General features: G+C 43.7%; 1 protein-coding gene across 1 annotated transcript in view; it reads left to right on the top strand.

Annotated features, from left to right (window-relative positions):
- The first annotated feature begins 1,514 nt into the window (after positions 1-1,514).
- LOC119962866 (melatonin receptor type 1A) overlaps positions 1,515-13,819 on the top strand; it is a 123,417-nt gene continuing 111,112 nt past the window's right edge. The window contains exon 1 of the mRNA XM_038791065.1: positions 1,515-1,632. Within this exon, the coding sequence (XP_038646993.1) occupies positions 1,590-1,632 (43 nt within the window). The 5' untranslated portion in view covers positions 1,515-1,589. The remainder of the gene's footprint in view (positions 1,633-13,819) is intronic.

Here is a 13,819-nt window from a genome sequence, read left to right as displayed (position 1 = left end):
AATCTCTATAGTTCAACTCATCAAATCCATGACTACCAGCAACAGCAATACTCTTGTTGTGGCCTAACCAGAGCTTTAGAAAGGTTCAGCATAACCTCCCTGCTTTTGTACACCAGGCCACAGTTTCATTTTGCTCCATCAGAAAATAGGGATCCCTGTGCATCGCCTATCAAAGTAATTTCTTGCTCTGATATTTCATCAACAGGGAATGGACTAGATTCTCCATTGGTGGGATCCTCTGTTTCGCTGGCAGCGCATTCACACCCGTGGATTTCCCGACGGCGTCAGGGTGCCCACAGTGGGAAACCCCATTGGCTGGCTGCCAGGACGGAGGTTCCCGCTGCCGGCTGGGGCGCACCGCACCAAAAAACGGGTGCAGCGGGACAGAGAATCCCGCCAAGCATTCCTGATCCTTTCCGATAAATGAACTAAAGGTCCACAGTTGGATGAGCCATCTTCCAGTCGGACTGCTACAGGAAAAAGAGTATAAATTCATATACCACAAGCACAGATTCACAAGGTGAGAAATGCAATGTGCCTGGCTGAGGGTCGTAGAGTACACAAATTCCACTCATCAGTAATTCCTGACAAAATTGTTTCTACACTCATTACACAGGGAAACAATAAGTTTATGTCAAGGTCAGACAGGCCTAGCGGTGACTGCTAATTTATTGTAACTTGCGATAGCAACATACAAGTGTCCTGATGACTGAGTATATGTGACCAGCTGTCAGCTAGACCAGTACGTGACATTGTTTGCTTCGACATCAAAGATTCACTTCACTGACAGTTGTAATCAGGTTTTTCCAGAAATTGCAGTTTATACTGCTCTACCTCTGGAAGGGCAATGGTAGCTTCCAGAGGACAAATGCTGCTCTTTCTGGATTGGCTAAGACATCTGGTTCTCAGCATCAGTCAGTGGAACAAGCCAGCATCCTTTTAGTTTACAAAAGCTGGAATTGTATCAGCAATCTTCACTAATTACCAAAATCAGGGATTATTGCAAAGTTCAATAATCCTCTTCTCATATGCAGTCATTGAAAACTTGCAGCCTCCAGTAATGGACAATGTTCAAAAAGCAATTTTCTTTTAAAAGTAGATCACGAGAGGGACAAAGCCTAGGGCGGGATTCTCAGTTTCTGAGACAAAAGTATTGACGTCAATGCGGAAATCGTGGAGTTCATCGACAGCAAAACTGGTGCCGCACCCAGACCGACTGAGTGACTGTTAAGGGGCTAGGACCGGCCAGTAGTACCGTAAAAACTGCATGACTTCCTCAGGGTGGCCAGGTGAGTAGGCAGATCTGTTCCCCTGGCACCAACCCCCGTCCCACAGCTGTAACCCTAGCCCCCAGACAGGAGGGCCGCCGAACTCTCATCCTGCTCCACATGCCGACACCCATACCGGCTGCCATGGCCGGCTGCCCTGGCCACTGAGGCCATTAGCAGCCCACCCCTGTGCTGCATGCATTCGACTGTCTAACACTGTCATTCTCTTTTTCCTCACTCCCCCAGGAGAATACCGCCCATAACCGCCAGAGCGGGAGAAGACTGGAGGGGGACCGTCGGAACTGCTGCTCCTCATGACGGATGAGCAGAGGGCCCTGGATGTGGTTGGAGAGCCCGAAGAAAGGTAAGTCACTGGGGTGGACGTCGGCCGTGTATGAGGAAGTGAGGCCCTGTTGAATTTCGGTTCCCTGTGACAAGTGTCTCAACTCCCCCCCCCCCCCCCCCCCCCAGAACCACCCTCCAGGTCAGTGGGGTGCGCAGTAAGATGGCTGCCTTGAAGGCTACAGTAATAGCAGTCCGTACCTGGACACTACCCCAGTCCCGTGGGGGAGGGTCAACCCAGCCACATGTCCCGGGCAGTATGGTAGCACAAGTGGATAGCGCTGTGGTTTCACAACGCCAGGGTCCCAGGTTTGATTCCCCACTGGGTCACTGTGTGGAGTCTGCACGTTCTCCCTGTGTCTGCATGGGTTTCCTCCGGGTGCTCCAGTTTCCTCCCACAGTCCAAAGACGTGCAGGTTAGGTGGATTGGCCATGATAAATTGCCCTTGGTGACCAAAAAGGATAAGAGCGGTTATTGGGTTACAGGGATAGGGTGGAAGTGAGGACTTAAGTGGGTCGGTGCGGACTCGATGGGCTGAATGGCCTGCTTCTGCACTGTATGTTCTATGGTCTATGTTCTATGTTCCCCCATCACCGCCCCCCCCCCCCCCCCCCCCCCCCCCCCGCCACTGCAGCCAGTCGGAGAGTATCCGGCCTGCCTCACTATGTCTTACCTCCTCTCTCTCCCCCATCAGCCATGACGCTGGTTTCACGATTTATAAAAGCAGAAGTGAACCATGCTGCCCATAGAGGTGGAGAATCGCGAAATCCCGGAGAATGCCGGATTGGGCCCGCTAATCATATGTCAACGCCGTTTTCTGTAGGCCATTCTGGAAAGCATTGACACCGTTGTCGAGGTGACAGGGAATTGCGATTTGGCGACAAATCGGCACCATTTCAGCGATTTCAGTGTCGGACTCGATTCTCCGCCCAATGGCGTTTCCCGATTTCCGTGTCAGCCGACGGAGAATCCTGCCCCTGATCTTTCACTATCACCTTGCTCTTCCTCACACATGCATTACAATTCACCCCATACTACCTCCACAAACATGCTATCTAATTGTGTCAGGTGGATATTGCAGTTTCTGGTGTGTACTGGTGTGAATAATGCAGAGTGTATTGAAATGCTTCTTCATTTGCTGGTATTGGGCTGCCAAGTAGCACATGGGGTACTACAAAAAAGAACAATTATTACAATGCTGACAGCTCTTTAAACAATGTGTACATGGATATATACTGTGGTATGTAACTTCCACGCCAAAACCTTCCGAGCTTTTTACTTTAAAATCCAGTCACCCCTTTCCCGCCCAACCTTTAAACGTAGGCTGGGCAGAGAACACTGCAGTGCAGCTGGTTCCTGAGGCCTTATGTCAAAGGCAGCTGGGTTGCAAGTAAGGAAGACACACCCATCTTTTATGGCACTAGGGGGTGGGGGTGTTTGGGGTGGGTTGGTTGTTTGGACTGTGGTGTATAAGGTGGGAAGATGGGCTAGTTGATGGGGGGATGGGCTGGTCGGTGGGGGGAATGGGCTGGTCGTGGGGCACCTGGGTGGTCAATGGGAGGAGTGGTCATTGGTGACGTGGTCAATGGAGGATAGTCAGTGATGGAGTTCAGAGAGTCAGGGGGGTGGTCACTGGAGGGTCAGCCAGTGTTAGCATGCTCAGTGAACCATGGTGGTGGCAAGTGAGGGTGTCAAAGGTGGTCAGTGGTGGGGGTGGTTAGTGGAGGTGTCAGGAGCAGTCAGTAGGGGGTTGTTTAGTGGGAGGAATGGGCGGGGCAGTCAGGGAGGTGTTATTTGGTTTGTTATGGGGAAGGATTACTAAGTGGGTTGTTATGGGGGAGGGTAGTTGGAGGTCTTAGATGTATAGTCATGAACAGGTAAGTAGTTGGGGGCTAGTAGAGGGTGGTGGAGGATGTTCAGGGTGGTACTGGGGTGTGGAGATGACAATCAGGTAGTCCAATGTGGGGCTGGCAGGGAGTCTCGTGAGGGTTTGGTGGATTAGTTCTATAGTTACCCAGAAGTTAGCAATTCTTCGAATGTTTGGGGGTAACTATTACTGTAAGACAGTGGGAACTATACAAAGCTTTCAATTCAAATTGGTTCCCATTGCAGGCCAATTGTCCAACAGAAGATTGAACTTCCCGGGAAATTGCCCTGCAATCCTTATGTGGGGACGTCTGGGGAAGTTGCGATGTAGGGATGGGGTAGGCTGGGGAGGTTGTGCTGGGTGAGGTGGGGGGATGGGTTGGAGGGATGGGTTGGGGTGGGGGTCCCCCAGTCCATCTTTGTGGTATTCCCTGTCATGTGAGAGTACCTTTAAGCAATGGGTGTTTAAGAAATGTACCTTTAAGAAATCAGTGATGTCAGAGTGTGGGTGGAGCTGGGCTGTCTGTCAGCTTTTTACTTTTGTTTTAGGCCGTTTGCTGCAGGGTGTGTTTTAGTTTCATCTTCAGAGCTGGATAGCTGCAGTCACAGCCAGAAGGGGTATTAGTCTCTCTCTCTGTAATCTAAAAACTGTAAATCGATCCTTTGGTGATTTAAAACTAATAACTGCTCTCAGTGATGACTTTAACCTGATGTGCTTCTGTTAAAATTTCTTTTTTAAGTCTTATGGATGTTAAAAGGACAGCTTAAAGGATTATTTAGTGTTGTATTCTTTGGGGCTTGTATTTGAATTAATGGTTGCTAAGATGTTCGCTGTATGTCTTTAAAAGGTTAACTTGAGTTCATAGAATAAACATTGTTTTGCTTTAAAAAATACTTTTCCATTTCTGCTGTACCACACCTGTAGAGTGTACTCCCCATACCACAATCTATTAAAAGTTGTGGGTCAGGTAAACTGCATGATACACTTTGGAGTTCTCTAAACCCTGGCCCTAACAATTTGGGGGCTCGAGGGGGATAAAAGTCTATCAATTGGAATGGCTTAGTGAACTTAAAGACAGTGAGGGGTGAGCATATTGTGGGTGCTTTTCAGGTGTTGTATTCTAGTTTAAGTGGGGAGTGTGTTGTGGACAATGGCTCTTTCAGAGGCTCTGAAGTTTTTGGGGGTGGAAACCGTCACACGCAATACCTTATAGACAGAGACTAAAAGCAGACTGTTAGATGCGGCAAAAACGTTGCAGTTAACATTACCTGACAAAATGCAAAAAATGAGGTAATTTGGCAGTGGCTAAGCATTTAAAATTGGTTGAGATACAGTTTGACTCATTGGAAATGGCAAAAATTCAGTTACAAATTGAACAAATGGAACATGAGAAAGAATCAAAGCAACTTGAATGCGAAAGAGATAGAGAGGAAAAAGAAAGAGAAAGGGAGATACAGATCAGGGAAAACGATAAAGAGAGAGAGTTTGAACTTCAGAAAATGGCCATGAAACATGACAGTCAGTTTAACTTGGCAGGCGTAAAGGGAAACGTACAGTTGCATGATAGTGATGAGGATGGTGAGAAAGAGCATCATAGTCGAAGGCTTGGTGGGAATCTATTTAAATATGTTCAAGCATTGTCAAGGTTTGATGAGAAGGAGGTAGAATCTGTTTTCATTTCATTTGAGAAGGTAACGAAACAAATGAAATGGCCACAGGACATGTGGGTATTACTGATTCAAACAAAGCTGGTAGGTAGGGCTAGTGAAGTGTTTATATCACTACCGGAGAAGGTATCTGGGATGATGAGGAGGTGAAAAAATCCATTTTAGGTGCATATGAGCTAGTGCCGGAAGCCTACAGACAAAGGTTTAGAAATTTAAGGAATTTGGTCATACATACATGGAGTTTGAAAGGATCAAACAGTAATTTTGATAGGTGGAAAATAGTCCAAAAGTATGAAGCTCTCAGAGAAATTATACTTTTGGAGGAGTTTAAAAGTTCAATTCCTGATGTAGTGAGAACTCATGTGGAAGAGCAGAGGGGTAAAACTGCGAGATTAGCAGCAGAAATGGCAGATGATTATGAATTAGTTCATAAATCAAAGCTTGGTTTCCGACATCAGTTTCAGCCGGTGAGGGATAGAAACTGGGGACATGAGAAATATTCAAGTGGTAATGGTAAAGGTGATCTGATGGGAGATAATAAGGAGAGTGTACCTCAGAGTAAAAAAGAAATCCAGGACGGTGGAAAAGAATTGAAAAGTTTCAAATGTTTTCACTAATAAACTAGGCCATGTAAAGTCATATATTGGTGGTTGAAGAAAAGCACTGGGTAGGGTGATGTGGCAAAACAGGATAAGACAGTGGGGTTTGTTAAAATGGTAAAGGGAAGCCCAAGTGAAGCAAAGAAGGTGCAAAAGATTGTACAGCCTGATCAAGAGGTGATTGATAAGAAGGTGCCAAATCTTTTTAAATAATTTACTTGTGTGGGTAAAGTTTACTCATGTGTATCAGGAGGAACTGGTAAAGAAGTCACAATTTTAAGAGATACAGGAGCTAGTCAATCTTTAATGGTAAGAGATGAGGAGTTATGTAGTTTGGGAAGAATGTTGCCAGAAAAGGTGGTAATATGTGGAATTCAGGGTGAGAGGAGTAGTGTTCCATTATATAAGGTAAGGTTGGAAAGTCCAGTGAAGAGTGGTGAAGTGGTAGTAGGAGTAATAGAGAAACTATCTTGTCCATGAAAATGGTTTATCTTGGTTAATGATGTAGCTGGATCGCAGGTGGGAGTGATGCCTACTGTGGTTGATAAGCCAGTGGAAAATCAGACAACTGAAGTGTTGAAGGGCTAATATCCTGGGATTTTTCCGGATTGTGTAGTAACAAGGTCGCAAAGTCACATGTTAAGACAAGAGGAGAAATCAAAGAGTGAAGATGAAGTTGAAGTGCAATTATCAGAAATGATTTTTGATCAAATGGTTGAAAAAGAACAAGAACAGGTGGAGGATGAGGCGGATATTTTTAGTTCAGGAAAATTGGCGGAGTTACAACAGAAATATGTAGAAATAAAACGGATGTTTCAGAAAGTATACACGGAAGAAGAATCTGAGTGTATACCAGAGTGTTATTACCGTAAAAGTAATGTCTTGATGAGAAAATGGAGACCTTTACATATGCAGGAGGATGAAAAGTGGGCAGAAGTTCATCAAGTAGTTTTGCCGGTAGGGTATAGAAAGGAGGTGTTGCGAGTTGCCCATGAGGAACCAGTGGGAGGTTGTTGCACGTTTTACTTGAGTGTATTATGCGTTTTATTGGAGTGTATTAACACCCCTCCGTTTAAAGGCTGTGTGCTTAACACTACTACAGCTCTGTGTATGTAATTCTGCTCGGAGTCGCCAGGTGCCGTATTTAGACACCTCACAAGTATATCAAGGTCAGGTTCAAAGTAATAAAACTGTACACCGATTAGTAAGTTCAAACGATTGATATTTATTATAACAAATATAATAAATACACATGCATACGCTAAAGACTAATACTTATTTCTACTATTAAACGACTAAATACTTATCTAAGTAGGAACCAGCAAGGTCAAGGGACAAGGCCTTTGTTCCTTTCTGGACTGCACCTTCTGTTCACTAATAGTCGGCAAAAGTATAAGCAATGCCTGGGTCACGTAGCGAGCGTTGTTTTGGCACTTACTGAATGATGGCTGATGCTCAACGGCCGGTGATGAAAGACAGGATCGGGAGGCTGGGGTCGGAGTCAGGATGCAACAGCCTAGGCCGGAGTCTGGAAGCAACAGACCGAATCATGTGCTTGACCTTCTTTTTATAGGTCCTAGAGGTCCGTGCCCCTTGGGGCGGGCTCTTTCACCTGCTAGGTATCGATTGGGTCTTCTCCCAATCGATATTTTCCAAACCCCCCAATCTGAGGGTCGCTTCTCGATGGGTGGGGCGGTCTCTATGGTGCTTTGTGATGGATACTTATGGTGCCGTTTCGTCTGGGCGTCCACTCAAAGTATCCATTCAAACCTAAATGTTTCTATTGTGTGGGCCTAGATCTGGATCACCTCATTACTATGCAAATCGTTGTTGCCATTTACACCTTTAGCTGAGATCCTGCACCTGGCCATAAACTGGTTTCTGTATGTGCAGAATGCTAATTAGCCTTCTGCAAACTGCTTGTCCTTGCTAAGACTGTTTTCTCCCTGCAGCCTTAGCAGTTCTCCATTTTTGTAGCCCAGTGTCCATCTTAGGTGGCTACAAGGTCATTTGGGAATCAGAAAAACTCAAGCTAAAATCCAAAAACATTTTTATTGGCCTGGACTACATAAAGATGCAGTTAAATTTTATCGATCATGTCACACATGTCAAGTGATAGGGAAGCCTGAAGCAGTGATAAAACCAGCGCCCTTAATACTCATTCCAGCATTTGAGGAACCTTTTATGTGGCTCCTAATTGATTACATAGGATGGCTTCCTAAAACAAAAAGTTGGAATCAATATCTTTTGACAATAATGGATGTGTCTGCTAGGTTTCCAGAGGCCATTCCAGTACGTAATATTACAGCTAAAAAGATTGTGGTGGAATTACTTAAATTCTTTACTAGATATGGACTACGCACTGAAATACAGTTGGATCAAGTATCAAATTTTACCTCGAGGTTATTCAAAGAAGTTATGGATAGCTGAGGAATAAAACAATTTAAATCAACTGCATACCATCCAGAATCACAGGGAGTGTTAGAAAGGTGGCATCAGACATTAAAGACAATGTTGCGGGCTCCTTGTCAAGATTATCCAGAGGATTGGGATAAAGGAATTCCATTCTACTGTTTGCAATTAGGGATGCATCTAATGAGTCAACCAAATTTAACCTTTTGAATTAATTTTTTGTCACGAGGTAAGAGGACCGCTTAAATTGATTCAGGAAAAATTTGTGAGTGAGAAATCGGAAATTACATTATTGGATTACGTGTCAAATTTTAGAGAATGATTAAATAGAGCAGGTGAATTGGCTAGACAACATTTGAAAGTTGCACAAAATGTGATGAAATGGATCGCAGACAAGAAATCCAAAGTTCGTAGTTTTGCCAGTGGAGATAAAGTTTTCGTGTTGTTACCAGTGGTAGGTGTACCTTTAAAAGCAAGGTTTTGTGGACCTTATCTGATTGAGAGGAAATTAAGTGAGGTGAATTATGTGGTACAAACACCAGATAGAAGGAAGCCTCACCGAGTGTGTCATGTGAATATGCTTAAAAGGTACTTTGAAAGGGAAGGAGAGAAAAAGGAGGTTTTAATGATTCTAACTCAAAGTGACGAACCAAATCCAGATGACTGTGAATTTGACGTACCTCAAATTAAATTGGAAAACAAGGATGTTCTTAGCAATTGGGATAAATTGTTGAGTTACCTTCCAGAGGAAAAACAAACTGACCTGAAAGAGTTATTGATATCACAGGGGCAAGTTTGTGGAGATAAATTGGGAAGTACTAAAATGGCTATACATGATGTAGATGTGGGAAATGCTGTTCCAATCAAACAACATCCAAATAGACTTAACCCTTTAAAATTGACACAGGTTAACAAAGAGATTGAGAGTGGGCATAATTGAAGTGGGTTGCAGCCAATGGAGCTCACCCATAGTGATGGTGCCTCAACCAGATGGTACCCAACAGTTGTGTGTGGACTATGGAAAGGTTAATGCAGTTACAAGAACGGACTCTTATCCTATCCCACGTTTGGAGGATTGCATTAAGAAAGTGGAACAATCAGCTTTTATTTCCAAACTGGATTTACTTAAAGGTTACTGGCAGGTACCTTTATCCGAAAGGGCGAAGGAGATTTCAGCTTTTGTGACTCCAGATGGTATATACCAATTCAAAGTTATGCCATTTGGCATGAAAAACGCCCCAGCCACATTTCAACGGTTAACTAACAAAGTTGTTTCAGGATTACCCAATAGTGCAGTATATATCAATGATCTGGTAATTTTCAGCCAGACATGGAAAGAACATTTGAAACATCTGATGGAGTTATTCGATCGACTTCAGGAGAAGGGTTTGGTGATATACCTAGCCAAAAGTGAATTTGGAAAAGCCCAAGTCACTTTCCTTGGCCATACAATCAGACAGGGTTGAAGGGTCCCACGGGATGTGAAAACAAAAGTTAATGGGGAGTTTCAGACATCCTCGACACGATGGGAAATAATGCGATTTCTTGGTATGAGTGGATTTTACCGGAAATTTGTACCGAATTTCAGCAGTGTGGACACTCCACTGACGGACTTGCTCAAGAAGCGTAACAAATTCCAGTGGACAACAGAGTGTCAACAGGCATTTGATGGCCTGAAGGCTGTGTTAACCACTGCTCCTGTGTTAGCCATCCCAAATTATACCAAACCATTCAAAGTGGCGGTTGATGCGAATGATGTGGGCGTAGGTGCGGTGCTTCTACAAGATGATGACGAAGGGCTAGAGCGGCCTATTGGTTATTTGTCAAAGAAATTGAATTCTCACCAGGAAACGTATTCAACGATTGAGAAGGGGACGTTGAGTTTGGTGCTAGCTTTGCAACATTTTCACATTTATGTAACTAGTAATTCGTCTGACACCATTATAGATACCGATCATAATTCGTTGACGTTTTTGGAGCGATTCCGGAATAACAATGCAAGGCTGTTTCGCTGGAGTTTATTGTTACAGCCATTTCAATTAAAAATAGTACATGTGGCAGGACGAGAAAACGTGATAGCCGATGTTTTGTCACAAATGTGATGAACGGAAGCAATTCCAGTTGGAGGAAGAAGAAAAAAAAATGGACCATATTATTATACCTGTTTGCTTGTGTTTTTTTGAAACGATAAAGTATATTTACTGTGTGCATTTCTTAAAGCATAGTGAAAAGGTGAAAAATGAAACCGTCTTGAAGTTGATGGTTTATTTTATTTTCTTGGGGGAGGTGTCATGTGAGAGTACCTTTACAAAATGGGGGTTTAAGAAATGTATCTTTGAGAAATGGGTGTTTATCAGTGATGTCAGAGTGTGGGTGGAGCTGGGCTGTCTCAGCCTTTTATTGTTGTCTTAGGTTGTTTGCTGCAGAGTGTGTTTTAGTTTTGTTTTCAGAGCTGGATAGCTGCAGTCACAGCCAGAAGGGGTATTAGTCTCTCTCTCTGTAATCTAAAAACTGTAAATCGATCCTTTGGTGATGTAAAAGTACTAACTGCTCTCAGCAGTGACTTTAACCTGATGTGCTTCTGTTAAAATTTATTTTTTCAGTCTTGTGGATGTTAAAAGGACAGCTTAAGGATTATTTAGTGTTGTATTCTTTGGGGGTTGTATTTGAATTAATGGTTGCTAAGATGTTCACTGTATGTTTTAAAAAGGTTAACTTGAGTTCATAGAATAAACATTGTTTTGCTTTAAAAAATACTTTTCCATTTCTGCTGTACCACACCTGTAGAGTGGGCTGTGTGCTCCCCATACCACAATCTATTAAAAGTTGTGGGTCAGGTGAACTCTATGATGCACTTTGGTGTTCTCTAAACCCTGGCCCATAAATAAGACAGCTCGGAGCTCAGACGTTGTGGGCCACATTGCCACCGTATTGTGTTGGGGTGCCTGATGTGATACATCACGTAGAGATCAAAATGATAACAGGAAACAAATAATAGAAACTCTCAAATTAAGTACACCCTGGGCTTCACTCATTCATGTTACCTCTATTCTTTTGCTGCCAATTAGTTTGACCATGGTCTCTGCAAAGGCTTCCAGTGGTTGGAAATCTGGTGGTCTTTTTCCCGTATGGGATTTCTAGCTTCTGTTATGAGCTATGTTGTCCTGAAAGTGGAGGAGTAGTGTGAACATACAGTCTCCACCAATTATACAGTTGTGCTAATGGTGAGCAGCCCATAGACCATTTTTAACAATGGCTATTTCTGTCACCAAAGCAATGAATTACAAAGGTTGTTTAAAATGAATTAACCGCATTGGTTATTCTGAGTCATTCAATAGTCTTTTGTAACTCCAGACATATGGGAGTTTTTATTAAATGTATTTCAGTTTGAATGATTAATGATTTGACTGACGAACGGATGCGTCAGTATGTAGAATTTGATGGAATAAAGACTGAGGATTACGTTTGTAATCAGTAGGGCTGAAAAATGTTATTGTCTTTCAAAGCACTGGGTCCCACTCCTACATGAATAAAGTAGAGCTGAAAGTGGAGCTGGCTTCCCATTTGTATTTGTATTTGGTAATCTGCGGTTTTACAATATACTGCTTGTGGTGGGCAAATTTTTCACACCAAGGTGCCACTAAAAGTGGTGGAGGGTAAGTTGGGACTATCATGAACACAAACAGGCTCAATTTTCTGCACATGAATAATGAATGCATATCTTTGCATGTGTAAGACGATGGAGTTGTAGTCGGGATGACTGGAAATATTGTTGTGTTACAACCACATAATGAGTGCTGAAATGATGCTTGATGCAATGATGTTTGATTGGAACAAATGGTTGTAATTTTGTGGTGTGGAAATACGAGGAGGATCGCCACTCGACCCCTAGTTACTCAACTGGAAATCCAGTCATCCCTTTCTAGTTCGGCCTTCAAACTCAGGCCAGGTGAGAACAGTGCATTGCAGCTGGTTCCCGAAGTCTAGTGATGAGGACAGCTGAGTCAGAGGTTGGAAAGACATGCCCCATTATTAATGATACTAACTGCCATAAAGCTGGTAAGTTTAAAGGTCATGTAATTTTGAGAAGCCAAGGAGAAGGTAAGTTTGTTACTTAAGTGGGTTGGATGGGCTGGGGAGAGAGTTGGGTGGTCAATGGCAGGGTTAGAGGTGGTCAGTGAGGGATTGGTCAATGAACGGGTGGTGAATGGGAGGGTGATCACTGGGGAGGGTGGTCACGGGGGGAGTGGTTAGTCAGTATAGGGATCGTCAGTCGAGGGGTGGTTAGTGGGTGGGGTGGTAAGTGGGTGGGACAAGTGGTCAGCAGAGAGGGGTTTGTCAGTAGGGGTCTGATCAGTTTAGAGGTGGTCAGTGAGGGGGAAATCATGTGGTCAGTGGGGGATCAGGGGTATTTAGGGGTTGGGGAGGGTAGATGTGGAGTGGGGGTATAATCGGGAAGTGGGGAGGTCAGTCTGATGGTCCTGTGGGGGGTTTCGGAGGGTGGGGGTGTAGTTGGGAGATTACGGGGTGCCGTTGGGGGTTGGGAAGTGGGGTGGAGCCTGTGGGATAGGTGGCTGGGCAGTGCTGTATTTCACCAGAAGTTAGAAATGGTGTTAATTTTTGTAACTTTTTCTGGGTAGCTATCACTATAAGTCATTCAGAACTTTCCAAAGTTTGTAATTTAAATTACTTTATTTAATAGATCCCATTGCAGGGAAATTACCTAATGGAAGTTTGAACCTCTCAGGCAATTGCCATGAAATTCTTACCTGGGGGCTTCTGGGGGGATGTGAGGTGGGGGGGGTTACCCAGTGCATCTTTGGGTTGTCTTCCTACCACTCCACCCCTCCCCCCCACCAACCCCTCAGGTTTGACGCACCTGGGAAAGAAAATTGTGGCCTAAGGCCTTTAGAGAATTTAGAGAAGATGTGCTTCACCAATTTTATTACAATCCCATTATTTACACTTTGAGTCTGTAAAGAATTATTCATGCAGATTTTCTTAGGTTGAAGTAAAATCAAGGTAAGTTTGTTGAAGCTATTTCCCAAGTTTTAAAAAAAGTAAAATTCAACCATTGTTCTTACAGTCACGCACATTCATCTGGGCCCACACACACAAGTACAGCTGGCAGAGTAAGAGGATAGGCTTATGCGATATTTTTTAAGTTCATGAAAGATAAAACAAAGGAGTATATAGTTAATTCTTCCTTGACTGGTCTCAATGCAGTGGTTCAATGTTGCGACAATGTTGCGGCATTTTGGTCAGCTGTCTTCCTGGGTTCAGTTGTATGGAGCAAATTTCCACATTTGTTTTGGAAATATCTTGGTTCCCAATCACATTTTCTTCTCAGAATGGTTACTTTGAAAACCAGGCACAGTACTTCTGGGAGAGAAAGAGACCGAGTGAGACAGAGAGGCACACAGTTTCAATCTGCCTGTGTTCAGTCTGGCATTCTTTTCCTCCTCTCCTGCTTAGTAAGTGGCCCTTGAATTACCTTGCTGTCTTTATTTTCCATAAAAATTCTATTGGTTCATACTTGCTGCAGTTATTGTTTCAGAACAAGTAATTTAATTTTGATATCCCATCTCAGAAACATTTGAAATGTCTCAGGATGGTACGGATTGGCTGGGGATCGGGTCTTTAACCCACCCCAGGGGTTGAAT

This window comes from Scyliorhinus canicula, chromosome 3 (assembly GCF_902713615.1).
Source record: "Scyliorhinus canicula chromosome 3, sScyCan1.1, whole genome shotgun sequence".
Lineage (NCBI taxonomy): Eukaryota > Metazoa > Chordata > Chondrichthyes > Carcharhiniformes > Scyliorhinidae > Scyliorhinus > Scyliorhinus canicula.
This window is presented reverse-complemented; position numbering and strand designations above follow the sequence as displayed.